Source organism: Symphodus melops (genome assembly GCF_947650265.1).
Source record: "Symphodus melops genome assembly, chromosome: 11".
Classification (NCBI taxonomy): domain Eukaryota; kingdom Metazoa; phylum Chordata; class Actinopteri; order Labriformes; family Labridae; genus Symphodus; species Symphodus melops.
Genome location: NC_136701.1, coordinates 13,907,342 through 13,930,827, shown reverse-complemented (window position 1 = coordinate 13,930,827; position 23,486 = coordinate 13,907,342). Strand labels below are relative to the sequence as shown.

General features: G+C 41.1%; 2 protein-coding genes across 5 annotated transcripts in view; both read right to left on the bottom strand.

The window, feature by feature from the left end:
* Positions 1-13,214, bottom strand: part of crebrf (creb3 regulatory factor) — a 53,953-nt gene extending 40,739 nt beyond the window's left edge. For 2 of the 4 annotated variants that reach the window (XR_013780129.1, XM_079356057.1), the window contains exons 1-4: positions 11,758-11,811; positions 5,181-5,446; positions 2,199-2,324; positions 227-405 (exon numbers count right to left, since the gene is read on the bottom strand). Coding sequence is in view for 3 of the 4 variants with exons in the window: in XM_079356057.1 (XP_079212183.1) it covers positions 227-405; positions 2,199-2,324; positions 5,181-5,446; positions 11,758-11,776 (590 nt within the window). In the remaining variant the exon portion in view is untranslated. The other 2 variants (XM_079356058.1, XM_079356059.1) reach the window with 2 other exon arrangements.
* A 3,217-nt stretch (positions 13,215-16,431) lies between these two features.
* Positions 16,432-23,351, bottom strand: pcyox1l (prenylcysteine oxidase 1 like). Its single transcript, XM_079356175.1, has 7 exons — positions 22,944-23,351; positions 21,896-22,102; positions 21,328-21,502; positions 20,177-20,388; positions 19,717-19,857; positions 19,175-19,595; positions 16,432-18,563 (listed from the first exon to the last, which is right to left on the bottom strand). Exons 1-7 carry the CDS (start codon positions 23,050-23,052, stop codon positions 18,314-18,316), a joined length of 1,515 nt encoding a protein of 504 aa, XP_079212301.1. The 5' UTR covers positions 23,053-23,351; the 3' UTR covers positions 16,432-18,313.
* Between the last annotated feature and the right edge of the window lie 135 nt (positions 23,352-23,486).

The following is a 23,486-nucleotide window of genomic DNA, read 5'->3' as shown; positions in this document are numbered from 1 at the left end:
CCAAACTGTGATCCTTTGGTGACAGAGCCTTCAGTGCCTCAGCCCCCACCCTCTGGAAGTCTCTCCCTGCAGAAACCTGCACTGCTGTATCTCTGGAGGCTTTCAGCCTCAGTTAACACTGCCCACACTTGTGTGTGTTGTGTTATTCATCAGGACATTTTCTGTGTCATTTTCCAACAGCTGTTTTAAAACGTGATCTTACAGCAATTAAGACATGATTGAGTACCTGGTGAGGTCTTCCCAGTATGAGTCCCACTGTTCGAACGCTGAGTTGCTGCAGACTTCTCTCTCACATTCGCCCAGACCCATGAGCTGATCCACACAGCCCTCCACCTCCTTCCCCCCGTCCGCAACGCCCACCACGCTGTCTCTGCAGGGACTCTGTCGGTGGGTAATGTCTCTGTCCTGCAAAAAGGAGGCAATCATGATGGTGAGTCAGTGAGGTTGTTCTTTAGGACGTTGTTTACTCTTCTGTGTTCGGGTTGAGGACTAATGACTCTCACATGAACCGCTTATGCAACACAAAACAAAGGTCAAATATGTATGACAAAGAGTTCTTAAGCTGGTCACTATATTGTGTTCGAGACCTTTGGATGGATCAGAAACCGCACTGACAATGTATTCAAGCGGCTGCTTTCTTAAACAGAATAAGTTATTTGGGAATATTGACTTGCCACCCGCATTGTTTACTGCTTTAATGACTTTTCAATAGAGTTTTAATATTAGCATGATTTCATATGGACTTGCGATTATTAGATCAGTGTCTGTGAAACCTCGCGGGGATGTCATTTGAACATTTTTGCCCATCAAAAATGTTGAAATGACATCGATAATGTTGCTTAGCATAAGTCGGCATAGTCCTTGTATGATGGCTATGGGTTCAAATCGACCTCTGCCCTTTGCTGTATGTCATCCCACACACTGTCCTATAAGGAAAATAATACTGCCCCATAAAAGCCTTAATCATAAATAACACTAACTGTTGTGTTGAGGGAGAGAAAAGATCATTCAACAATCATTCATCTGATTATTTTTTAACCATGTTGAGAGAAATTGATAGCCTGACAGTTTAGTCTAAACTAATGACGACACCTGCAGATGACAGGTGAGCTTCCTGTTCAATGCTCCCTTGCATCATCCCTACTGTGAGTCAGCGAAATGTCGAACGGCTGCTAAACACATTGACACATGGCACTCTCTGCTTCAAATGCCACGCTGGCAGCAGAGAGGGTGAACTGATTGGCCTCCCTCTGAAAGACTGGCCGACCCTCTTTCAGATCAGTGACGGCGCATCGTGAGCAGCTGTGACTGATCTGAAAAGAAGTCGTGCTCAAAGGATGGTCGGCATGGTCTGGAGCCTGTCTGTGGCAGGGCCATGGCATGTATGCATGTGGGTCAGAGTAGAGCAGAAATCCCTTAATGCAAGTCAAGTCTCTTGTCCTTTTAATAGAAGATAATGGTAATCTCATGTCAATATTATGTGGTCAGAAATAAACTGTAACCAAAAGATGCCTTTAGTCACAGTTATAATAAGCATGGTATTTCTCTTGGCAATAAACATGAACACACTTAAGTTGGATTTTGTTTTAGCATTTTATTCTAATCATTTATTTCTAATTCTTTAGTAATTGATGAAGAGAAAAACAGAGAGAAGAGAAAAACACTTTATGTATTAAATCTACCTGCCTTACCTTCCAGGGCTGAGCGCTCTTTTTAACAAAACAGTGATAAACAACCTAATTTCTCCTCTTGATGCAGAGCAGTAGAGAATAAATGCGGGGAAAGTTTTTAAATGTTGTATGTCACATCAAACATTCAAAACATTCTCAGTTTGCTTTTACAGTACCTTGAGCTCGCCCTGACTGTAGCAGCTGCAGGTGATGTGCTTTCCGTGGAATCAACTTTACACCTGACATTCAGCTCATTGTGATACAGGGTCAAAAACTCAATACTCAATCCAAAAAAATTCGGCATGGATAACGAACCTCAAGTTGAGTCTGCAGTCTTCACAGGGACAGGTCGAGTCTCAAGTTTCATTTGCGTGTGACTGAAGTGCAACTCGAGTCTGAGTCTGAAACTTGAGCCCTCATCTCTGGTGTTTGTTTGCACATAGGTGTGTGTGATAGTAAAAGTCCTAGTGTGTGTGTGTGTGCGTGTGTGTGTGGGTGTGCGTGTGTGTGTGGGTGTAGCATACTCACCAGTTCATACATGAAATCTGGGTCAGAGCTGGTGGCGAGCAGCTCAGTGCTGGTCAGAGCCTGGTCAGCAAACGAGTAGTTCTGAAATGCGTCCGCAAAGGGAGGCTCCATACCACTAACGCTGGGCTGCAACACAGCAGAAGAAAATGAAGTTAATAAACACATGTAGATGTGATCAACAACGTCACCTCAAATCTTATAAACCGAGTGCTTCATTTGTCCTCGTTTCATCTTTTCTAACTGTGTTGTCTCTTTTGACAACATTTGGAATGAATTCTGATTTATTATTCGCTAAGTTGGCCAATCATCCCTTCTTCTGGCTCCTCTTTGTATGTGACATGATTACTATCATTAATATGAATGTTGTGACAGTAGCTCTGTTTACATGGTTTCAATCCAAATTACAATAAATCATTCCGATTGGGGGTTCAAACTTTAATGTCATACGGACACTAAATAAAACGCATCAGGCTTTTAACCACAATAAAACCAGTCTGACATGCGTAGAGCAGCCTACTCCAGATGTTGCTCCTCCACTCTGCCCCTCACTGTGCACCAGAGATATCATTCTCCTCCTCTTTCACATCTGTGACTTTAAATATCTGTATTTTATTTGACCTTTTTCTTATTTTTTTCCGAATTTAGCTGGGAGCTCAGCAGAATTGTCCTGCAATCGATAAACAGGGGAAGAGTGCCGGTCTGCGGGAGGACTTTCAGACAGTGAGAATAGTTTTACCTCGTCTAGAAAGACATAATTGGACCAGTTATGCACATGGATATTGACCCAAACAGCAGTCGGCATAAACTACCCCTCTGGTTCTGAATGAATTTTTCTGAACCGAATCAGATCCGTCTCTTCAAACTGACGCGTTTACATGAAGCCCTTTAATTCTGACCAGGCTTTCATTCCAATGATTTGTGTTGATGTATGCATTTTCACCAAGTTAAACTGTAAGCTAGTTAGCCTTATAGTTGGTGCTAAATTGAGGTAAGTCTTGATTTTAGACTTGATTATACATTAGCCATACACATTAGTAGAATTAGTAGAATACATACGAAGCAGGCAAAACATTTGAATTCTTTCAAAACGTGACACTGTTTTAAAAGCAACTGAAACCTAGCTTAGCATTTTATGAACTACAATTTGTAGATTTTAATTAGCCAGCATATACAGTATTACACTGTATCCTGATATCTGTATTTTAAACAGTGTTTCTTATTAAGCTATTTTCACATGTGCACTCTTGATAATATTTAGATGATTTCAGGAGGACTGCTCTTGACATTCTCCTGACCCGGCTGTTCACACATGCTCCTCACAGTGGGAGACTATCTCTTTAGACAGGAGGGCGTACAGGGGATTCCCTGAGCAAAGGCGTAACGTAAAAAAAGTTGGAAGTAGCGTATGAAGCCACAGAGTCCTCGGTACGACGCTAAAATGACAATATTTGCGTTTACACCAACGCTACGTGTAGTCCAAAGAAATGACAACATCAGCAAAAGAGCGGAGAACAACATACGGGAGAACAGAAAACATGCAGCTGTTTAATGACAGGGACAGAGATGGTAGTGGTTGCATTCAGAAACTCTATGCACCGTGCAGCAGTAACAGTATAGACTAGTAATTGGCCCGAGTGGAATTCTCCGAAGAATATCTCGCGGCGTTCTCACATCAGCCCACTCAAACTTGCTGGCAGCGGAAACTAGACTAGGGGTCTGGTAGAAGAAACTCTGGATCAAGTTCGGTCTAAATATTTGGCTGTTTCTCCAGTTAAACTTCACTTTCAGTTTACAGAGTGTGAAGCTAAACTTCTTCAGACCAGGATGAGATTGATTAATGAAGGCAGCAAGACTGGTGCAGACAATTTATGTAAATTATAAGACGTGGAAGCTACAGGAGGAAGGGAATATACCCTGCTTAGAGAGCTGCTCTGCACTCGTATCTAAAATGATAATGTTGCAGTATGACACAAGAAGTTGCTGAGTAATTGTCTTTTACCTCAATTTGGTTTTCTATATGAGTCAAAATGAGTTAAACAGGAACCAGACGGAAGGAAAATCTGCACCTTTAATGTCGAAAAACACTTCTGCGTGTCCAAGCTCGTCCTCTCCTGAGGCTGATTGTGTAATGTTTCTATTAATTCAGCACCAGAGAGAGCAGAAAACCTGAATATAAAATAATGTTAATGCTCATCACTCAGTGTCATTTCCTTCATATAGGATGATTCAGAGTATACATATTTATTCATCCTCTCTGTCACTGTCTAACTGTATCTCTTTGGATCTATTGGATTATCATATGTTGGTACATTTCACATGATTTGAATAAGTCCATTTGATATTGATATAAAACTTACAGGTCAGATTTAAACAGGTAGTTAGGAGTTGTTGTTTTTGTAATCATTCACATTTAAAAACATGTTTTTTTCTTCTTGAAGGTCAGGACATTTTGGCTGATAATAATTGGTATTAAAAATGTAAAGTTAAAGGCTGAGTGTGTGACATTTTGCACAGAGCACAAAGTATGTCCTCTGAAAATAACTCTCTGACTCATGACTGTCTACAATGAGTCTCGCTGTCTGTGATGTTGTCTGAGTCGTACCTACAACGTGTTTACATGGACGGGACGGCCGGCTCATCCCCGTGTGTAAAAGCTGTTTAAGTGAGGGGCTAAAGAAAAGAAGAATAACAAACTATCCCCATTGCTTATTTGAACATTACATACACATTTTTACATTATGGTAATGTTGTGTAAATATATGCAATGTGAAGCTACGAGTAAACTAAAGAGTGCTACCATTAGCCTGCTAGCACAACAATGCAGCTCCAGTTAGTTTTCGGTTTCATGTCTGGTGCTCAAAGGCGACATCTACTGGATGAAAAAGTCGCACATTCTTCCTTAACCAGTACATTTTTTTCAACCTCTCCAGAAGCCTGTGTAGATGTGAACCTGTCTGTGTGTGTACATTTTCACTTTCTTACCTGAGGCATTGCCAGACACAGCTTAGAGCTCCAGGGGGGGAACCTCTGGGCCTCCGGTCCGATCCGGTCCCAGTGGTGTGAGGTTTTCTGTTCCGCACAAAATTTACTGCTTAAAAAGACTCGAGCAGTGTGATGGTAGATGAAGCCTTCAAGGCAGGGGGAGGACGTGGAGAGGGGGGAGGGGTCCGTTACTGGACTCAACTTGCTGTGATCTGGTCTGTTGTTGTCTGTTGATGTCTGGTTTGGTTCTACTGTACGCTTCAGGCCTGTGATAGAAACAGAGGGAGAGAACATATCAGAATCATGAGGGTAAAACATAGAAATAACCTGGGAGAAACGCACAGATCAGATGAACTGGTGAGAGCCAAACAGGTTTGCAAATAAAAAAATTATAATTTAAAACCAGAAAGAGAGACCAAGACATAAAAAAGTAAATCATAACACTAAAAGACTAAAATCAGCTCCAGTTGAATTTACACACAATAAATTGAAACAAACTTTTTACTGTCGCTGCTTTAAATCCACAAAAAGCCCTCACCTTCGTGCAGGACCGTACTCATTAACTAGATAATAACAGCCCGAACTTTGTGTTTTTGACCTCTTTGAGTCAAGACGCAAGTTGTCAAAAACAGCAATGAACCAAAAGCAAATAGTTTCAGTTCCAGAGCAAAATTAAACCATATGGAGTCACAACTTTCTTACATTTTCTTTGATTCCTGTTTAGAAACTAGCAGCTGAGGATTCTTCCCTAAAAATAACAGCCAGCTGCTGTCGACGAATAGAACACCTTCGCCAATTTGGGAAAAAGTATTTGCTGTGCTTTGGCGAAATCTTAAATCCCTATTTGTGATTACACACTGCTTTACACGTTGGGTAAGCACGAGAGGCATGAGGAATAAACACACAATGAGAGCGTGTTTACTTACTAAGCATCTCTTATCTGAAGACAATCAATTATTCCAACCATTCTTAAGTAAAACAGCCCTTCAACTCGCTGCAGATGAGAGGTAACAGGTACGTAGAGATGCTGTCTTATACTGGCGATGTATAAATACGTTTCTGAAGAGACGGACTGAACCAAAACAGTCAAATTTTGGCAAAGCATTATTGAGCTGAGCAATCTGTCGACTACTTTGGAATACATTTTTTGGATTATTTACCAAGTTATGAAGTTGAAATAGAATTCTGCCTCAGCTTTTTTTTTTAATATAACTTCCCCTCCATTTAAATGTACTCATCTATAAATGCACCAGGCCTTTGTTTGCCTGTATCTTTAAGGTGAGACACGATAAGAAACTCAGCGTTTCTAAAAATGCTGAACTGTTGCCTCCAGGCCTCCCTCTGTTTACTGATACCTGCTGGATGTGAGGCTCTGCGTTCTGTCTCCATCTCTGGAGCTGGACCTAAAGTCAACACAGAACTGGTCCATACTGGTCCATCATAATCTCCTCGTCCCTCCTCCTCCTCAGTCCCTCTTGTTCTCTTTTGCTGGCAGACTTAAGACCTAAATATGCACCCTATTCTAGGGCCTGTGTGTGAAGCATTATTAACAGGCCCTCTATTGGTCGACAAAGGTTTTGGGGTACTACAAAATTGTAAACCAGAGTAATTGATTATGGTTAACTGTTCTGCATGGCTATCTAAGCAGGACAGAGTCAGCTGTTGACTCAGTGATGAGTCAAGAGTTTAGAGATACCTCGTTCGTTGGAACATTTTCCAAACTGTGGAATCCCTGATGGCGCTATCTTTCAAGTCTCTAATCCAGTTTACATTGCAAGTCCCTTATCCCCACAAGGAGTTGGGATTAACATTCTTTGATTATTTAGCTCTTACTTCTGCTACAGCTCAGCAACTCTGAGATTCTTTCCCTGAATTTTGATGAATTTGAAGCATTTTTACACCACTTTAAAAATGATCATCTTTTGTCTTTAAATTAGGATGTACATTTTCACACAGGAGTGTATTCATTTGAAACCTGTGGACTTCTGTACTATTTCAGTCCAGCTTAATTCAGTAGTAGCGGTAATACAACGGTAGCTTCATATAAGTAGCCTTTGCTCAGCTATGTCATTTTTATAACAACACTGGACTGAGTTGGGTTTGTAAAAAAAAAGATAAAACGTGACAGACTGGGATTATTCCTTGACACATGGTCAAAGTCTGTCTTACTGAAATCGTAAGTTTTAATCATAGAAGTGTCGGGATAACTTGGATTCACTGACGGTGCAGTAACCATGGTTACTCATTCTTACCTGCCTGCTACACACTGAACAGGAGGAGAAAGGAGAAAGACCTGCTAACTGACACCGCTTCAAGCACCGTGCATATAAAATTAATGCATTTAAATGAATAATTTTACTAATAATTTTTTTTTTTTAAATTACAACTGAGGTCTGGACCTCTGTGATATCATTGACGCGCTCTGTTTCTGAACATATTTTCATTCTTGATTCTGTAATCACAAAACCAAGAAAGAAGAAAGACAGCGGTAACAGTTCTTTAGTGTGTGATGGAGCTGTTTTGAGTGGGTCGAATGTTAGCCTGGGCCAAAAGTTGGTGTCAAGGAGTCTATGAAGCGCTTTTTAAATATGTTTTATTTTGTAACTACCTGTTGGTCAAACTGCATAGTTTGTCACTGAATACATCAAAGATACACCCTGTGGATTGGTTGGGATGCATCATCAGTGATGTTTCCTGGTTTCATTGGGTGTTTCGGGTCTCACCACATCCTACACCCTCGCCCAGGCGATCAAGCCCCGACTTGTGTCTTATCAGCATTAGGCCACGAATCCCCCCCCCCCCCCCCCCCCCCATTTTTTATCTACAGCCACCTGAAGGCTTCCTCTGCTGCCTCCATTGCAGTCATGAAGGTTGTTCTCCTGTGAGCCTCTCACAGCCAGCAGGGTGTACACTCTGGAGAGAGCGGCCTGCAAAGCCTCTGCCGCCTATCTGGATAACAGTTAGCTCTCCATCCTCATTTCAGGCTGTCCTCAAGGAGTCTCTGGTCTTTGGCCAGCTTCCATTCAAAAGGCTCCTCAATAAGGTCCTCTCAGGGTACAGTCAACTCTATCAGGGCAAATTGTCTTGAGGCCTCTGATAAAATGACGATATCTGGTTGCAATAACAAGTTGCTTTCAGTTCAACCAGCAGCAGCCTGCAGTGAAGAGAAGGCCAGCTGCAGCTCTAAGGTGCAGTTTGGGCTGCTCTCCTGTCTTAACCAATGTTATTTCTACACTGCATTCATATTTCTACACAATACATCTGACATGGTTTGAAAAATACCAGAATTTGGGTTGCGATTTTTTTTTTTTTTATGAAGGAGCTGATGGTGGGTCATGATGAGGCTGGACCAGTTGAGAAGCACTCTGGCAGATCCTCAACACATTTTCATCTTTCAAGATATAAGACTGTCTTATCACAAACCTCCTATCCTCAAATGAAACCTGGTACCAACCAAAGAACCAGCTTTGTTCGCTCCCATGTACACCACTGTTACTGTGTGTGCTCCTTAAATAAGACGGCGATCTTATCCGAAGTTAGGGTTGTAGCTCCGGTCAGTGGCTACTGCTATCCAGCCTAATGCTGCACCAAGACCCTGGAGTAAACAGCAGGAAGAATGGCTTCCTGTTGCGAGTCACAGCCAACTTTATTTACAATTTTGATATTTTTTTTCTTAAAAAAAAAAGGTTTTATATAATATTCATATAATTAAAAAAATATGCTTTCATGAATACACAAAGACACTTAAAAAAAATGAATATTTACATGACAAAGACATGATTATACATAAGTGTTGCTTTTATACTATCAATAGAATTTAACAAATGCAAACTGACTTTTCCTTTGAGGGTTCATAAAGTAAACTGAATATCATTTTCGGGGTTAAAACACAAGCTTTAAACGTGTCTTTGAAAGCGCACTATGCCGTTTTAAGGGTGCAACAGAAGTACAGATAAGGCAGAGCAGCTTCATACGCTGGATGGCACACGCATGGAGCCACACAGACACACGGCAGGAAGCAAACGAGTGGGTAAGATCGGAACTATTTTCATTCTTTAAACTCTTGATTGTCCACAAATGCTGTGTTGATAAAATGAACATCACCCGGGACCAATTCTGCATACAGAGTACTGAGTTTAACGTAAGACTTATTTCCTTCTACTCTCCTCAGGATAGACTCATGATTGGTTCATTCTCTGCCCAGCACTTCCTACCGTGTGAGACATTGTTTTTGCTCCCTTTGTGCTTTTGCATTGCAAATACATAAAGAATCTCCGTGCAGACATGACCCCTGACATGAACACAAACCAATCCCACTCCTCTGAGGCCAGAGCACAACATCACTTCCTTTCACTGGGTGCTGACTGACTCGACTGAACTTCTCACCCAAGAGCTCTGTCCCCCTGCGTATGCATGTTGCGTGTAAACAGGAAGTGGCAGAAAACAGTCAGCAGCAACAAAAAGTAAAAGCAACACTTCCAAAACACCACAGCGCATGCAAGCACACAAGAAGCTGCAGAGGAACATGCACATATACTCTCTCCTATGACAACACTATTTTGGATTAAGGTCTTATTCTAAATGTGTCACTGAGTTTAGATGTTTATCATGTCTTAATGTGTGCTTCCTTTCATCCCCTGAACACCACAGTACCACCAGTATAATCCAGACTGTGTTTTTACAGCAGGAAGCCATCGTTCACACCATGAGCTCTCACAAACACAAACATGCAGAAAAAGAGTCCTCATCTCTCCAATCAAAGCATCGCAGAATATTTCACAGCACCACAATTTAATGTGAAACATTATGTGATGTAGAGCCGGATATTTATGACTGACACTGACAGCCCCCATAATACTGAAGCTGAGTTTCTCACTGAGGCTCTGCTTGATCTAAAGAATGACTTATACTGTGCTAAATCTGCAGAGCCAACGTTCATCCTGAGCCAATGTGATCTGCAGTTACACCGCAACAAAGCTGGTGAGCAGTGGCGCCTTCATCGCACTCCGTTGACTTTAACTATCACTGTCTCCTTTACAGTTCTCGATTTCATTTGAAGCTGAAGGTCCTGACACGCCAAGCAGACGGCAAAGAACAAGTGGCGACGAGGACTAACAGTGGCGTCGCCTCACGTCGCCTCACGTCTTGGTCAAAAAGTGGCACTTGACCACACAGAGAACATAACTGATGTTTTATCATTTCTAACTGATTTGCTTCCCAAATTGAGCGAGCATAAAATAACATTGTTTTTGATTACCTAACTGTATGCTGCTAAAGAAAATGTAAGAAAGAAAATATGAAAGCAAAGATGGATGCCTGAATGCGCAGCTTAATGAAAACCTGTTTCATGTAAATGTCCTTCCAACACTATTGTTGTTCAAACTTCAAACACAATCAGGTCAAGGAAATAAAACACAATTAATTTATCTTTTCAAGACCCACAACTGTAAATGTCCTAATGTTCCTGTCGGTCCAGGTCTGGATACAAAGCTGTATTTAGTTGTGACTGCGCCACGAGCGGTTAAAAGTTCCATCATACAAACAGCTCACATTCTCTGCCTCACAACATTGGACAAGATCCAAGTAGGCCACGCAGCAGTGTCTTATTGGGAATGAGTTATCTACTGATAGCAGTCAGTCCCTGATTTCCACAGAGATAACAAGCATGGGATGCAGAACTGTTTATTCAATGAGAGAGAATCTGCGCAGGCATCTTGAAGAAATACTCATTTACAAGTCGGAAATGTGAGGAGAGTCAGCGTGGAACAAAACCCAACAGAAAATGTTTGTTCACTGGCAGCTAATCGCTCGAAAAGCTGATGCATTTATATGACTATTGGGGCTTAATGTGACTGAATGAAATGTAATTAAATTTGCCTTGTAAAAAATGTTAATTAATAATCAGACAAAATGTATACAGGTATATCTTGAAATTAATTTCTAATGCATCAATCTGCCCGAATAACACTGATAATATACAGATCATTGAAATAGCTTTTAAAAACTGAGCCATTGTTATTGATATTATGTGCATTTTCTGCAGTCAAAGAGCTAAATTACACAATCTATTCTGCAATAGCACACAGTGTTTCATAGTGAGATGGTAAACTAGATGCATGCATGCAAGATACAAACAGAAAGAACAGCTTTATATTTACAATAATGGACACATATTTACACTGAGTTGTATTCACATGTGGACAACCACATGCATTTTTGTTGGACACGTTTCTTTCCCTATTCCTGTCTTTTCCTATAAGCATTAGTAATAGGTTTCCACTCAAGCCAGCCACTGCAGCTGGAGATGACATGGAGCTATGCTGATGGAGCTATGCAGTTTCCCAAACACAGTATATAACAAACAGTATAAACAACCTCAATGTCAGAAGACACACGTCCCAAAAATGTCCTACAATACAGCATGAATTGTGATTGTAGTATTTTGACTGCATGCTCTAAATACGGCATTGAAAGGAACAGCTTTGTGTGATGGATCTTAGGAGAGGTTCAGTTTTACAGCATGACGATCTAAACATCAACTACATAGCATGTAACGTGCAGATGACGTATGACCTACTATACACAAATAACTCCATGCATGTCACCAGTATCTCCACGCTATCCCAACTTATCACAGATGCTCAGCAAAGCAAAACAGAACCACAATCTAACACAGGGTGCCAACACCCACGTAATCCATGTTGCCTATGGGTCGAGCTGAGAAGAAGTCCCGCCCCCAGGCGGACGTGACTCGCCGCCGAGACTGTCACTCACAGGAGCTGCTCCATAATAAACAGCCAGCTTCAATCTAGGTTGAGGCAGAAGATAAACAAGTTGGAGGCCTAAATGTCCGTGGCCTAGATATCTGTATATATATTTTTTTAATTACAGGTGAAATGTGCAAGTGCACACGAAAAACAAGCACACCCCGTGATAATACGTCAATCCGCGGCTTTAGTTTGTGTTAATATCTCTAAAACTCAAAAGCACAAAATGTTCATCTACCAAAGTCGGTTGACAAACTGGGAGTTACAGCAGATTGTTATGGTGGAAAGGCCGAGCTAATCTTTCATCGCAACGAAATCGTCGTAAATGATGTGTTCTCGGTGAAATGTAAGTCTGGTTCATGGAAATTTCTAGCCATGTCGAGTTTCTTTTTTTTCTCTCGGCAGCAGTGGATGTGTTTGCTATTGGGGGGCGTGTACCTACACAGAGGTCTGACAGGAAAAAGTCAAATGTTGGCCCTTTCACAGGCAAAAGCACGGCCTATCCGACGAGAGAAAAAAAAGATACAATAATATGAATAAAAACATTTGTACGACACGAAAAATAGCTGTAAGATTTGCAGCATTTTGGATAGTTTCGAAGTGGCATGCAAGCGAATCTGCTCCCATGATGTCAGTTTTTTTACCATCATAACACGTGAAAACTTTCCTCTGAAGAGACTGAGCATGTGATAGATATCAATAAAAGAAGCTATGCTGGACATATTTGTGCGTGAAGTGCCGAAATGTCTCTTATCTGTCTGCGTTAGCCAGCAAACATTAAACTACGAGGGACACTTCCTGCAAGATCTCGATTAACCTTATAACACAACAAACACCAAGTTCAATGTGTTTTAGGGGTCCTAAATGTCGCTATTAATACGGAGCTTACGAGTCTTGCTTCCTCTTCGCCCGCAGCAGCAGCTCACTGTCAGTATGGCCTCCGTCCGTCCGCCCCCTTCCTCATCCCAGCTGAAGCTCGATACACAACACCGACCTCCCCTCAGTTTCTCCTCCACAAACACGCTGCTCTGCAAAGTTAACCCAACACGAATAGACGAGGGTCGTACTCACGATTAGGACGCATGCGTATCCCCAGCGCAGGGCCTTGTTTCCGTTCTCTATTATAGATAATAAAGTCCTCTTTTCAATGGAGTCCACACGCTGTTACAGCTCTCTCGGGTTTGTTTTGTTTTTCTTCTTCCTGACTGGTTCCTGGAAAGCGCGTGACTGCCCGACCACGTGGTACACCACTGGGTCAATAGGAGAAGAGACGGATACTGGGTGAAAGGTTGAAAACCATGACAACACTTGTTTGACATATTTCATTTTTTTCTCAATTGTTAAGTGCACACCCGTCACAAGAATGACACAGGAAGCATGCGTAATGACATAGTGCTTGTTTGTTTTTTTTATCTTTATGTTGACATCATTGTCAATGAGTGAAATGATTTTCGAGGCATAAATAAAGTTTCGGAAAGGAACTAAAAAGACATGGCACAGTCATAATAATAATAATTCTTGTTATTATTGATATAGTCTGTACACTTGTGTTTTCAGAATTCTTCAATAAAAATCAGCAACGGACAAATGAGTAAAATGGAGCAAATGTGCTTTAATCTATCTAATAGATCTATCTAATCTATCTGTCTGTCTGTCTGTCTGTCTGTCTGTGATGTCTTAAAGCTTGAAGGAGACTATGTAAACCAAACCAACAACCAAAATCTCCTAATTGAGCTCCGTTCCAAAGAAATCTCAAGAGAGTTCGTAAGCAGCTGTGCCAGGCAGTCCACACCCTGTTTCTCTGGAAAGAGAAACCTTTTTTTAAATTAAAATGTTGTTGTTGTTGTTTTAATTTCGTGTTGGAAAAGGATAAAATAAGGATAAAATAAAGATGAGAAAATAGTTTTGGTCTGGGTTGAAGCTTTTAGGTAACTCAAAGAGGAATGTACACAACTCTTTCTGTTTCATTATTACTAGGGACAGATATCAGATAATCATTACTCAGACAACAGGAATGACATAATGTTGTGTGTGGTGTGTGAGTGTGTTTGCGCGCGCGTGCATGTGTGTGAGTTGGGACTTTTGATGAACGAGTGAAAGTTATGGATTTCATTGAAATGAAACTTCCACTGGATTCATTGAATCCCCAAAGCAGCTATATCTTGTGTTCATTTATGGAAACATCTGAAGATTTTTTCTTCTCATTAGTGCAGAAAAAACAGTACAGTTGTCATGCAAAGGGCACCAACTCATCCACAATCTTTAGGCTCCTGTTTCACTTAATCTTAACATGAACGTCACCTCACATTTTTACGTCTGAACACGTCATGGTGACACATTTTTAACTTCTAAAGACAATTATCTTTATTAACTTCTTAACACGACGTAATGTTTGTAGCCTAGGTATTAAGACATAAAAAAAATATAACGTGTTGGCCCAACGTAAGGTTTTGTTTGCGATTTTACGCTCAACAAAATTCTGTATAGCATTCATAACCCTAAAGTACATTATTTAAAATCAATGTTTGAGTGACTGGGATGAGCAGAAATGAACGCAAGAGGAGTTCACGTACTAATCAGTGAGAACGCCTGCAGTCATCACCTCTATCATAAGTGATAGAGGTGCAAAGTGGTTATTAATTAAAGCAAATAAATGTAGTTATTCCAGCTGAACGCAAAAGGGCGCAACGCAGGACCAAAAAAAATAGTTATTACTCAGGTAGAGTAGTCAGCTGAATTACTGAGTGGAAGAGTTTAGTGTGTTTGTTCTTGTCATCACATCACATTTGTACGTCTTAATAAGGAGCCTCGAGGCTCTGCTTTAAATTAGATTTAAATACAATTTAGGTCATTGGGTTCACAGTGCCACCTCGTGGTCAATGGCTCCAGAGATAAACAGTTCATGGTCTGATTTTCAGAATGGTAGACCGATCTAAAACCATTTCTTTTTGTTTGTCTGTAACGATAAAAACAGAGTGTTCAATGAGCTACGCCTATAGGCTGATCAAACCAAAAATTGGAAAATAAATCATCAAAATCACATCATCCCATGTGGTTCAAACCCTAACTCTCTGTCAATAAAGCTCTCTCAATGTCTGGTCTTTCCATTTGAGGTCCATTTGGTTTAATAAGCATATGCACCTGATAACATATACTGTAGAGTCGTGCTTAAAAACATCTTAAACAATATTTTCTTTCCAATAATAGATATTGGTGGTTGAAAGAAAAATAATGAACTGAAAGAGAAAAAGTGAAAACCAAGTGATAAAGAACAGCTTTTGCCATCTTTGAAACAGGCTGTCCAGTGTTTGATATGCTATTGTTTTTAGAGTATTATGTCACTTTGAGTTACCAGGCGACGGTAAGAATTAAGAAGTCATTCAATTTAATCACCAATTGAGGCTAATACAATATCCCCAATGCGACATTCCCAATTTTGAACATTTCATAACAATTACTTTCTAACATTAAAACATGTTAAGTTAATATTCTGTTGTTTTGTGGCACGACCAATATGAAGAACAAATGTTTTGAAGATCTTGATTTATGGTTTTTTTTATGGAAACCTGTTGAAAAAAAAACACAGATTTCTTTTATTTCAGCAAGGTTATTGCAGAGCTTATTCAGCTCACCTTGAATAACATCTTTAGGGATTAAAGAGACAGCAGAACAACAAACCCTTGTTACACCAGACTGAGTCATACTGTACGTCTTGGAAACAGGAACACCTCTGTGCGGCATTGTGATTGTTTGAGCTGAGGGGAAGCTGAAAAGGAGCACACACAGGACCCATTATGAAACTTCTCAGCAAAACACAACAGCAGCAATTGAACAGCAGAATTAAATCAAGAACGAAAAAAAAAGTTGTGTTCAGGGCTCAGGGGTAGGACTACTGTAGTTTTTTTAAACAAGTGAAGGAATAGAGAACGTCAAACATGTAAATCCAGAGTTACTCACACGGGAAACAAACCAGTGCTTATCTTTTTATTTACAGTCATAACAATGAAAAGGATAAATTATTAACACTTGTTTGGATGCAGATGGATGCCGTTAAGCGCTGACCTTGATAGAAAGAAAGATACAAGAGTTACACTGCATAAGTTGCATCAGCCACATTTGTCTTATTCAACTTTTTCATCTAAGTAATTGATATTACAGGATAATGTTAGCTCCGTTTTTCCCCCTATTTTTCCAAAAGTCCAAATAAACATGCACATTTTGGAAATTATTGAATATATGTTACTTTGAGCAAAACATCTATGAAAATCTCCTGATCAATAACTGATTAAAGTACATCCTTGCAGGTCAAGAGAGAGAAATACTGTACTTCCCTTTTCTATTTTTTCCCCTTCCACATTCATCTCTCTGTTGTACTTCATTTGTTAAATACATTCAAAAAATGTCTTCTAAAATTCCACACATTGTGGAAGGTTGAATCCAGTGGTTTTAAGAATATATCACAAAGACGAAAGTAAAAAAAAAAATAGAAGTTGTCTTCTTCTTTCCTCACATTAACGTCTCATTCCCAAAGATGTACCTCACGATTGCAGGCAGAAAGATTACAAGAAACTGTCCTTGAGTACCCAGAAAGATGCTGTTACAAAAGATGACTCATTCGTCAATTTTTTTTGTGGGAAGAAGTATTTTAAACTTGGTGTTAAAATACTTCCACCAGTAGTCTCAATTTCTTTATTTCACATAAATACTTTTTATGTGTCAAGGCTTTAACTGTGACACCGTCATGACTTCTTCAAATTCCACAGTTTGAAAGGGTATTGTTGTCTCCCACATGGCACAATATTAACATCCATTAATATTCACTTGACAACAGTTGAGTTTTCTGAGTCCAAAAATGTCTTCAGCCCAGACAATCTGTTTTCAGATTTGTGATAATAAAAATGATTTAAACAAGGCAGCTCTGAATTCTTTTGAGAATATTACAGCCACTGGTTTTTAAATGCTTCAACATGCCACCTCTTCTTTTTTGTGCACTTGTCATTTCTAATACTAACTGGTCAGCTACATCTTTGTGTAACTTTCCATAATGGTTATTAAAATTGTGTAATATTTACATAGTTCAAAGAAAAAAGCATCCTCTTCATGGCTCCACTGATCAGTCCTCTGCTTGTATTTGGTCCAGTGTGAAAGCTTGTTGGCAGCATTCCCCAGAAAAAAAAAAATCTTTCCGCTGGATTACGCCACAAAAGCAGCAGGAAGGGGAGATAATGAAACAGTCTGATGAAAGGACCAACAGAGCATGGCAACAGTGGCCATGTCCATGAGTCACATCAGAATTATTTTATGAATGAACAAATGAAGGAAGTGTTGCAGTTCAAACAGTTAACAGTCTTTAAAGTTAGAGGAAGTAAACAGCTAATAGTGCTGCTGTTGTTTAAGTGAAAACACTGACTGTACTGATGTTACAACCGCTTTCAAACACATTAAGTCATGCTCTTGTGAAGTGTTTTCGAAGTTTCCAAGCAACTCAGTTAAACAGCATTAGCCCAGAAAAGCTGCCTGCAGCTTGATTTTTGGATGAAATCCCTTATTAACCAAAGCCATCAATCCCAATCCAAGACTGCAAATCACTTCACCTATATGCAGCGTTGCTGGCATATAGAGGAAGCAGCACTTGCCTTTACATGCCATTAATAACTAGAGTTTCAATGAGTCATCTGTTAAAATTGTATGAGTTTTTTTATTTATTTAAATGTTCAGGCCATTTCTACCTTTATCTGATAGGACAGCTGAAGAGAGACAGGAAACGCTTGGAGGACAGAGTTGGGGATAACATGCAGCAATTTTACTTCAAACCCACGGCTGCAGAGGTCTGGACTTTAGATCGATCGATAGATCGATAGATACTTTATTGATCCCGAGGGAAATTCAAGAGTTTCCTTTAGGCTCCGTACATGGGCTGCGCAACATAACCACTGGGCTATCCAACGCCCAACAACAACCACTCCAGTGTTCAACATGCGGTTTATAGTAATACATTAAAATAAAAACTCTTAAAATAGAGGTGCGTTGCTAGCATTAGTTTTTAGCACACCTCGTGTACGTAAGCTGTAGTCCTCCCAGCGGGTGGCCTGGGTTCAAATCCAACCAGAGGATCCTTTCCTTCACATCATTCCCTACTCTCTCTCCACAGTCCTATCTCAAATAAAGGCACAAATAGTCCCAAACCAAACTGACAAATTGTAGTATCCTATTACAATTTTACTGATCAAACTGCAGCAAGAGCTACCTTCATGTGCAATTTACAGTTTTGATGCCCATCAGCTTTGTGAGCTGCGATTACCCTAACCCCTTCTTTTCTGCTTCACAGCACATACACTTCTAGGTTGTAGCTGTCAGCTAACAAGGTCATAGTTCAGTCTTGATCCTGTGCATCAGATCTTTCTGGTCCACCATGTCCGTCTGTCTGTTCCAGCGATGATAGGCCAGCAGAGCAATGTTCTTGGCCGCCACTGAGCTCATCTCCATGGCGCTGCCGGCTAGCTCGATGCCGTTGAGGTAGTAGAGATTCGGGTGCAGCTCCACAGGTGGCAGGCCCTGGCTGCTTCCGTAACAAGGGTAGGCCTGCCATTCTGTCACCTGCACCGAGTAGTAAGACCTGAGATCGGAACGTGCAGTAAAGGAGGGAAGATGTTACTTTGCATGTACAATGTTCTCTTCGTGATGTTTTGAAATTACGTCAAGAACTGTTAAAGACTGCTAGTTAGGTGAGTACATGGTAATGTTGTTCTTTCAGTTGGTCCAATATTTTGATCCCAACAGAAATATCTAGACAACTATTGGATCTATTGCAGTAATGAGTGCAGCAAAATCATGTCCACCAGATGATGAACCCACTGATTGTAGTGATCCTCTGACTTTTCCTCCACCACTGCCATGATGTTTTCGTTTTAGTTTTCAAGGGAAATATTATAAACTATCTTATGGATGCCAAGAACAAACATTCATGTTCCCTCCAGAATTAACTATGGATACTGGTGATGTTGTTACCTTGCAAAAATATGATCACAATATGACTAATTACCTACGTCTTCCTCTTTGTGTTTTGTGCTAATACTTCCATACTACACACTTAGCTGGTTACTGAAACATTTTTGACGTTAAAATATTACAATCCAAACATCAGCAAGTTTGCATGTTGAGAGGCCATTAAGTTAGCATGCAGACAGCATGGACACAGTTGTTAATGACAGTGAGGAGGCTGCTGACCTGAACAGTGCTTTGAGCTGACTCTTCTCCAGAGGTTGAGGTGAAAAAACTTTGTAGACTCCGGCCTCTTGTGGCTGTTTACGTCTGAAGCCTGTCGAGATGTTGACAGGACAAACGCTGGCCACGCTGTTGAAAAACAGATCAGGCGTCTCAGTTGTCAAAATGCTGGCGAAAGGGAACAGGCGGGGGTCCGGGAAACCAAAGAAGGAGGTGTTGAGGTAACCATGGACAATAGTCGCTACGGTGTTGTGATAGTTTCCAGGGAGTTCGTCAAACGGAGGGTTAAAACCTTGGAAGAGGACTCCGGACCTGACACTGGCCTGAAGCGGCGTCGCCAGCACGACAATGTCATACAGCTCTGAACTGGTCCCCGCTGCTGTGCTGAAGTTCAGCTCGTACTGAGGCAACTCTGTCGAAAACTCTGTCGAAAAAAAATGCACGTCAACAACAGACTACATGGCTCAAATACACACACACAAAAAGAAAAAAAGCTAATGCCATAGTTTGACATGGTCCCATTCAGCCAGCCTCAGGTGAGTTACCCGAGTAGAGCGGGGAGATGGAGGTGACTTGTGCTTGCAGCAGGTTAGCGTTAGCCATTTTCAGGAGGCCTGAACACACCAGCTTGTTGCCTCCTTCCACCGCCCACAGGTTGTTCTGGGCACCAGCTAAAGACACAGCGCCTGTCACACACACACGAACACATTAGCTCACTGTCAACAGACAGTTCCAAGTGTTATAAATCAATTATTATCTGCCCACACACTTTCCTCTCCTCTTGCTTTCCTCTCTTTTATGATTCCCCCCGCCTTTTCTCCCTTCCTCTCCTATCTCTTCTTTTCCTCTCTCATGACCCTCGTCACCAGGGAAATGGATGTTCAGCTCCTAGCTCGCCCTGATTTTAGCAATACATTCTCCTACTTCTCACTACTTCTTCTTAACCCTTCACCCACTCGCTACCTCCTCTCCTTCTACTGCTGATGCTGCTTTCTACACACTCACCTACAAAGGCCGGTATGCTGACGTTTTGCCCATAGTTGACCCTCATGACAGGCGCGATGACCTCATCGATGAAACGCTGCGACACACCCAGCTCAAGCAGCGAATCAGAAAGCGGCCTCCGAGTCATGTTTATGAAACCACTCCCCCCGAGAGAGTCCAGCAACTCCTCAACCGAGCTGAACGCATATCCATGAGCCTGGTACTTATAGATCCTACATTACACATACACAAAACAAATACTGATAAGTTATGAATGACTGTAAATAGTTATTAGCCAGAAGACACATTTATGAATGTCTTATTTCTATCTACAGTTTTTCATGACACATTAACAGGCGCAGACAGAGACATACTGGCCTGTCGTTGTTGATAAAGAGAGGAAGAACAAAAGCAAGGCAGAGATAAATGACTTTGTGAGGGAGGAAATAAAGGTTAAGTGCAAATCTGAGGCTCGTTCATGTTTAAAGACAAAACTGGTTCAAGTTAACAGAGATGCGGAAAAATTATTGATATTTTTTCTGTATTTTTCACACGTGAGGTCACACACAACCTCATATGTAAAACAGGACAGACAGAAGGAAGTCAGTTGGTCTTTTGTTTGATTAATGGGGGGATAAAGAGTTTTTTTTTTCTTTCTACAGCTGCACTCAGACATTATGAGCAGATGTTATCATGGTTGTCATGGTCCATAATGAACTCCCTAACGTGTGTTAAGTTACACTCAGAGTCTGGGTTTTGCAGAGATTTCGGCTTCAGGCTCTGCAGTTAAAGAATGAAAAGCTCCAAATGGGCTTTACTGACTGATTTCAAAACTGAGAGGAGGCGTTAAACTGGAAAGGTTGAGAGCTTGCTTAATTATAAAAACTCTTCACACAGGAATGTAACAACTGTATGTTCAGTAAATGAAAAAATGGCCTTTCAGATCAGAGTGTGTGCACATTACTTAATGAAAACACTGTCCTACATGGGCCACACCAGTCAAAACAACTTGGACACTCCACTGATCCTTTATAGACGCGCGAGCACAACTGAGACAACTGGAATATCCATAATGAAGGTGTGATGCACTGGGAACAGAAATTAAGCTGCATCCTGTCATGCATGCAGTTAAGACTAATCAGCAATCTGGGCCTAACATTTCCCTGACTCACCTCATGAATTTCTCCATAATCTCCTCCACCCACATCTGCAGGCGAATGAAGCTGATGCCGTAGCGCCACCACAGCCGGAAGAGGTCCAAAAGGTACCAGTCTGTCTCCTCCAGAATCACCTCCTCGCCGTTAAACACCGCCGTCTTCCCTGCCACGCTGCGTCGATACTTCAAGCCTTGAGAGGAAGACACAGAACAGATATAGAAAGATATACATAGAGAGGGATCAATTATCCAATCAAAATGTTCTACTTTTACTGTGTGAACTGTACTTCATGTGTGAAGATGAACAGCCCCCAGCTAATGAGTCACAAATGTTATTAAACCTGTAACCACTAAGATTTATAGATCAATCAAGATACATATTTCATCATTGCTGGTTCAAGGGATTGAGCACTTTTTAAAATCATATTTTACAATCTAATGACACACAGTGCATCGTTTATTGTAAAGTTAAAAAGAAAGGGACAAACAGAGACTAAATGAATTCTGCACAGTCAGTCTGTGTAGCCTTAGCTTTAGTGTGTGTGTGTGTGTGTGTGTGTGTGTGTGTGTGTGGGAAGGCCCACCTAGCTGTTTGACAAAGTCCTGCATGTGAAGGTTGAGGGAATGGATGATAGAGCCCCCGGACTCATAGTCATTGTGATTGACAGTTACAGTTGCAAGACGGCCTCCAACCTCCCCCTTCTCAAAGACGTCCACCTGGACCTCAGGGCCGAAGTGCTGCCGCAGGAAATGTGTCGTGGCACTGCCTCCTATCCCCGCCCCGACCACCGCTGGAGAACAGAAGATTACAACCGGTATCAGACAGGAAGCAGGAAATAAAGGTATTTGATAGTGAGATATGTTAAAAAAAAAAGAAGAAAAAAAAAGGGCAATCAATCATATAGAAGTGTTCATTTCATGCAGCAACAATACATTTAACAATACATGGTCTGACTATAAAAGGTGACATAAAAGTGTCTCAACAAGGGAAACAGAGTGATTGTAAGGTAATCATATTTTCTGATATTTTACAACTGCAGGAGGAAGACAAAATGTAGATGGCAGTAAAGGTGTCTATTCCAGAGAGCTGCTTATCTCTGAATTTATTATCTATTTTTATTTGAGTGTTAACACCTTTTATGATTCAAAAGAGAACCAGGAGATTGCACTTTCAGACTGGACTGTGTTCACCTCGTTATATTTTAAGTCTGAAATATTTGATGAAACAACACCGACCCCTTCAACTTAGTTATCAATGAATAACGGATACTTTTCTCAGATATGAGACTTGGGGCTTGTTTTCTGTCCTGCACATGTCAGATGTGTTTAGTACGCTTGAGACAGTTTTCGGATTGTCGCTCCAACAAAAGCTGCATTTAAGATGTCCGAAGGATGCAAACAGGACAATTATAGCTGACGAAGTACAAGCCTCCTCCTTCGTCCAAACACCTGAAGATGTGGAGTAATAACCCAGTCCATGGGAATGCATGTCTAATGATACACAGGAGTATGATCATTAAAACGGTGTTGATCATGACTCCCAGATCTTATGTCTCATTAGAGTCACTTAACATCCTGTAAATGCAGGACAACAACATCAATTCACACTGCATATTGACGAGTCACTCTTACCTATTTTGGCAGGTGGAGCTCCGTCCACATTTGCTGGCTCGGTCGGGTCTCCGACAGCAGCCCAGGACGACAGCACGACGACGAGCAGGGGGAGCAGAGAGCCGTCCATAGCAGCACCCGAGCAGAGATAAACAACCAGGAGGAGAGGAGGGGAACTTCACCTAACACATCAGGGTTTGTTAGCGCCTATCTGTGTCCTTCATCAAACGTGAATGTTCGTTTATACTTCAGACATGTCGATTCCCTCTGTCGTTGATCACGTTTCAGGATGCTAACGGCACAAAAAGATGGCTTGACGACGATCGTGAATTTGCGGCGATTCAATTCGCCAATGAACGAGCAACATCCGGCAACATCACGTGATCCGAGAGACTGGCTTGTTCTGACCAATCACAGTCGTGAACCTGCAATGAACCCTTCTTTTAGGAAGGTCTCCTCAAGTCACATTTACCCCACTAGATAATCAGCATACTGCTGTCTGTTACTGCAACAACCTTTTAGTTATAAAAAAACAAAAAAGGAAAGGAAATCTTAAAGGAACTA

Bases quoted from the DNA above. Each gene is read 5' to 3' on its own strand.
- pcyox1l (XM_079356175.1), bottom strand. From the start codon at position 23,052: ATGGACGGCTCTCTGCTCCCCCTGCTCGTCGTCGTGCTGTCGTCCTGG. The intron at 22,103-22,943 runs GTAAGAGTGACT...TCTGTTCTCCAG, and splicing joins AGCTCCACCTGCCAAAATAG to CGGTGGTCGGGGCGGGGATA. The intron at 18,564-19,174 runs GTCAGCAGCCTC...TTCCGATCTCAG, and splicing joins CAGCTCAAAGCACTGTTCAG to GTCTTACTACTCGGTGCAGG.